The 6,000-nt window shown below is 43.2% G+C and overlaps 1 protein-coding gene across 1 annotated transcript; it reads right to left on the bottom strand.

The window, feature by feature from the left end:
- LOC114462882 (protein FAM83C-like) lies at positions 1-5,515 on the bottom strand. Its single transcript, XM_028445967.1, is given in 7 exon segments — positions 1-23; positions 1,646-1,784; positions 3,578-3,745; positions 4,992-5,020; positions 5,023-5,202; positions 5,234-5,324; positions 5,326-5,515. Coding segments are annotated over 7 exon segments (807 nt in total). The 5' UTR covers positions 5,503-5,515.
- Between the last annotated feature and the right edge of the window lie 485 nt (positions 5,516-6,000).

Raw genomic sequence — 6,000 nt, 5'->3', positions numbered from 1 at the left:
TTATGGCCTCAGACTCTCTTCACCTGCCACAGAGACGGACCACGACTCATCAGAAACTCAACGGACTCTGGATCTCAAATTCCAATTGGACCTAAAGTACTTACAGTCACATAGTTCTCGTCATCTTCCATAGTGACCTATCAATTCAACTTTATTTATATCGTACAAATTACATCAAAGTCATCTTAGTGCGTGATTTAAGATTCACATGAACAAGCATTTAGTGACAGTGGGAAGAAAAAACTCCATCATAGTTCACACACACACGCACGCACACGCACACGCACACACACACACTTGTTTGATTAATAAATGTTTATACTTTCACTATTTGTTTGTGTTTCATGCAATATAATATGGTTTGTTATTGGAGAGTAGACAGTCTGACAAGAATTCACACCCTGAATGACAATGTATTAATAACTATTAATAACTAGTGATCTAAGACACTATAAACCCAATCTTATATCACAACACAAGACAAATGAATATAATATTATTAATAATTACTATTATTATTCCTATCTGTTATGTCTATGTCTGTGATAAAGAACAGATCTATTTGGTTTGTTCTGCTACAGACTGAGAACCTCTATGTTGGTACGTGAAGAAGAACAATGTAGTGTGACCTGTTCTCGGATCATATGTCACCATCTGTAAAAACATGAGGAACTAAGATGTATTTATATGTTTACAGATGACTTACTGACAGGAAGCACAGCTGGATTTATTTATGTTACTTCTTTTATGAAAACCTCCGACATAACTGTTAATGTAGGTCATTGGTTCTAATCCAACCTGGTCCATCAAGTCCCATAACTCCATAAAAGCATCTGATCAAACTGTTTCACCATTGTTAGTTTATTATAGTTAGTTTGTCTATTATCAGGACCACACAGATTTAGCCCGTATTGTAACCAAACATAGGCCTCAGGCCGTGGAAGATTCTATTAAAGTTTGAAAGGGAATCAGATCAATATATTGATTCTGCATCAGTTTGAAAAATAAAAATCAATCTGCATAGTTTGTTCTTTAGATATTATGTTAAAACTAAATCAAAACCACAAGTAAACACTTTAGTTAGTTTGTTTTTCTGATTTAAAACCAACACAGAAATACAGGAAAAGACTCAACCAGGCGAGCAACATAGATATAGACAGATAGATCAGCTGAGCACTTACACCAGCATCATTGTGTGTTATTATGTCCTTTTCATTGGTTGGTTAATAAATCAATAACTGAACATTAACACGTTCCTGCTCAGCCACGACTGAGAAAACACTGAGAGGATCGTTAGTGAGAATTAACAGGGACAGAGTGTGTGTGTGTGTGTGTGTCACACAGCTCAGATGTGATGAGAGCTAAAGTGTGTGGCAGCTGTTACACAGTGAGGTCACATGATCAGCACTCATATAATCATTAGAATACAGACCAATCACAGGCTCTGTGTTGTTTTTTATTGTTGTTTGTGAAACGTTTGACTTTGTGTCTTTGGGAGAAACTTTGTCTGTTTTGCTGTCGATGTGTGTGTGTGTGTGTGTGTGTGTGTGTGTGTGTGTGTGTGTGTGTGTGGGGGGTGCTCAGGATTCAAAGAAAATGCAACAAAATTTAAAAAAGACACACACAGTTACACACACACACACACACACACAGACACACCTGTAGGAGCCGGCGAGAACTTGCTCACAGTCGACGATCAGGAACTTCTCCAGAACCTGACCCGTGAACTTCTTCCCACTCTTAGTGCAGTAGGTGTCACCACAAACACTCCGAATACGCATGTTCTGCACACACAGACACAGACACAGACACAGACACAGACACAGACACAGACACAGACACAGACACAGACACACACACACAGACACACACACACACACACACACACACACACACACACACACACACACACACACACACACACAACACACACACACACACACACACACACACACACACACACACACACACACACCAAGTATCATCAGTTGTTTGAATAGCAAACTGGTTCCACAGGTAAACTGGTTCCATCCATCACCAGCAGAGCATCATAAAGTCAACACACACACGCACGCTGCTGAGCACTAACTCATTAGCAGTGCTGATGTGTTAAACCAACTGGTGATCATGTTATCTGGTGAGAGTTTACTGAACTCAGTTCTACTGTTTTCATTTAGTTCAATAAATCAATACTGTGGTGCAGCACGTTTAGAGTAAAAGTGTGTGTGTGTGTGTGTGTGTGTGTGTGTGTGTGTGTGTGTGCTGAGCTCCATCCATTAATTATCTATGTGTGTCTCTGTGGACTCTAGGCTTCCCTTCATCTATTAAACATCATGTGATCATGTGACACAGTGCTAACATTAGCCAATGTAGCGGTTATATTAGTGACCATGTTATCCTGTGACTGATTCTAATGACAGATGTAGTAAAAACTGTAGATGAATGTTAGGATTATGAATACAGAGCTTCATCTGAAGTGTTAGTTCACATTATTATGACTGCATTCAAAGACTTAGCGTGGCTAATGTCACTCTGAGGGTTAGCAGCGTGGCTAATGTCGCTCTGAGGGTTAGCAGCGTGGCTAACGTCACTCTGAGGGTTAGCAGCGTGGCTAACGTCACTCTGAGGGTTAGCAGCGTGGCTAACGTCACTCTGAGGGTTAGCATTGTGGCTAACGTCACTCTGAGGGTTAGAATTGTGACTATGTCACTCTGAGGGTTAGCATTGTGGCTAACGTCACTCTGAGGGTTAGCATCGTGACTAATGTCACTCTGAGGGTTAGCATTGTGGCTAACGTCACTCTGAGGGTTAGCATCGTGACTAATGTCACTCTGAGGGTTAGCATTGTGGCTAACGTCACTCTGAGGGTTAGCATCGTGACTAATGTCACTCTGAGGGTTAGCATCGTGACTAATGTCACTCTGAGGGTTAGCATTGTGGCTAACGTCACTCTGAGGGTTAGCATCGTGACTAATGTCACTCTGAGGGTTAGCATCGTGACTAATGTCACTCTGAGGGTTAGCATCGTGACTAATGTCACTCTGAGGGTTAGCATTGTGGCTAATGCACATGTTTAAGCTCTTGTGACGTATTCTCAGTGTAACCCTCGTGTTTTTTTGTGAATCATCTGAAGCTGATAAAATATTCAATAACAGTAGTTGACTTTATTAAACTTATTGATTAGGTTTGTTATGATGTCAGGACATTTATTAATCAGTGAAAAATGAGGAACCAAAAACCAAATGGAAAGTGTAACATAACCCGGAGGGAGTCACCAGTTATAATGATGACCAGGTAAAGTAATACACCATCAGATAAAGGGCTCTGCACAGCTTCATCTAAAACTAGCACCTCAACTAGTATAGGGACTAGTTAATAATGATAACTAGTATAGGGACTAGTTAATAATGATGACTAGTATAGGGGACTAGTTAATAATGATAACTAGTATAGGGACTAGTTAATAATGATAACTAGTATAGGGACTAGTTAATAATGATGACTAGCATAGGGACTAGTTAATAATGATAACTAGTATAGGGACTAGTTAAGTCTCATAACTAGTAGAGAAACGTACGCTGAGGTGTGAGTTGTTGATGTCCAGTGTGGAGCACATGTCAGTGAAGTATTGCAGATTCTTGTCGTCCAATAGGACGTAGACGGGGACGCGGCGTTTGTTGGACGCTTCCATCAGGTCACAAAACAGGTCAATGTCTGTAAACACGTCCATCACCACGGCGATGACCTGGAACATACCAACATGGGTTACATACAACTCACATACACACTGTTCCTACAAGTGACCTATAGACCCGTGTGTGTGTGTGTGTGTGTGTGTGTGTGTGTGTGTGTGTGATGGTGAAATCCTGCAGGTTTTAACGTCACAGGGTTAAAAAACAATCATGACAGTTTTTTTCCAACCTCGTGCTGCTCTGATTCCTTTAAGACTAAAATTAGGGCGTGGCTTAGTGTGTGTGTAAACAACACAGTGGTGGTGACAGCAACACATTTACAGCACAGAGAACATGCAAACTGTTGTGAATGAATTCAACATAAAAAACCTTTCAAACTAAGACGTCTAACTGTCACCAGTTAAAACAGTGACCACAGAAACCACAACACCTGAGCTTTGCCTTTTAAAAACATATTAATTTATATTTGGATTGTCGTACGTGCATGTTCACATGCACAGGTTTGTGTGTTTCATTAGAATTGACAGGGTCATGCTAAGAAAAAAGTCAAGTCAGCACTAGACATAAAGCTAATTTCTGTGGTTCCTGAGCAGGAAAATGTCAAATAAAATACACAATAAGAAACAAACATAAGCATTTAAATGAAAATATTCCATTAAAAAACATTTAAATGGACAGCTCATTGTCTGTAGGACTGATTCATCAGTGATCACATGGTTGTTTTTCGTCTCCTTGTGTGACTCAGGGTCAAAGGTCATCCTTCCACTGAGCCATAAACACAGGAAGTAGTCACAGCTGATCAGAGGTCACATCTGACAGCCAATCAGAATCAAGATTTATTTACTTAAACAAAAAGCCCCTTTGGCCCTGCACAGCTAATGTAGCTACATGCTAAGCTAACTAAGCAAACTAAATAATAAAAAAAAAACACAAACAACAAAGACATCAAACACTGTAGTTCCTGTAAAAAACAGGAAACAGACTGGAGACAGGAAGTCCTAAAACCTCCTGAACTCATTGAACCGTTCTCTGACCCTGACCGGCCGCCCTCGGCCCGCGAGCCTCTTGTTTAATACTTGAGACACAGTTTATCTGATGCAAGCTGTAATGTAAACATATTGAGTATATTCATTAGTTTACATTATTAGTAATAAATGTATTCATTAATTTGTTCAAATGTAACGATTAGAGACTTTTATTGTGAAAGGCATGTATTTGTTGACTTTAAACTTGTTGCTTCTCTTTCTGTTGACTTTAAACGTGTTACTTTAGAACGGATTGTTCCTCTACGGTTCTCACCTTCTTAGCCTCGCTAACCAGGGACCGACCAGGTCCTTGATGTTGTGGGACTTGTCCCTCTGGAAGTAGATCTGGGTCTCAGACGGTCCGTAGCGGGACGGGGACTCCGGCCATCCGAGCTCCAGCATCGGTGGCTCTTCGTCGGACATCATGGGGAAGTAAGTCCCGGAGGTGAGCTCCGACACCGCGTCCCCGTCCCCAAAGTCCCGCTCTGCGGCCGCCCCGGGGACGTCGGAGCCGGCGGCCCTCCTTGGCCACATGCTGCCCGATGTAGTGGATCTCCAGCGGAGACAGGAAGCTGAGCTCCCGCTCCTGGTCCAGCACCCGGCGGTACTTCCGGCTCTCCCAGCTCCAGCAGCGCGTCCGTGGCCAGGCGGGCCGCCTCGTTGTGGCTGAGGACCAGCGTGGAGCCCGTGCGCCACGGGTTCTTCACCTCCTCCAGCCGGGACGCCAGCTTCCCCAGCGGCTTACGGCCGTTGTTGGCCGGCCGGAGGTTCTCGGAGCTCATCATGGTCGGGCGGAGAGTCCCGGAACGAAGAGAGAACGAACCGGACTACCTGCTGCTACTCCCGGGGGAACCATGGTCCGAACCGGGAGCTCACCACGGCCTAATGCGTCCTCCGAGCGCTAATCCTCGGCCACAGTCTGCGCTGTTCCTCTGTCCCGTGTCGGTTCCTCTGTGTCTCTGAGCCTCTGCAGGTGGAGCTCACTCTCACCTGCTCTACCTGCACTCCCATTGGTCTTCCGCACACAGGCACCGCCCCCTCCACAAGGGGTTGTCAGGGCAACCGGCTCACACAGGTGGCCCGTCTGTAGAGCCTTCAAAATAAAAGCAGGGTGAAATAAACAAGCAAAGGAAGTGAAAGAATGAATAAACATAACATATCCGCACTTGAAAACCCTCGGCCTGACATTTGAAATATCCTCAAAATACTAACTGTCACGAAAAACAATTTACATTGATTTATTGTGACCAAGCTAAGCACTTCAGTGAATTTATAATTGGAAA

The sequence above is a fragment of the Gouania willdenowi genome, chromosome 5 (genome assembly GCF_900634775.1).
Source record: "Gouania willdenowi chromosome 5, fGouWil2.1, whole genome shotgun sequence".
In the NCBI taxonomy this organism is placed as follows: domain Eukaryota; kingdom Metazoa; phylum Chordata; class Actinopteri; order Blenniiformes; family Gobiesocidae; genus Gouania; species Gouania willdenowi.
This window is presented reverse-complemented; position numbering and strand designations above follow the sequence as displayed.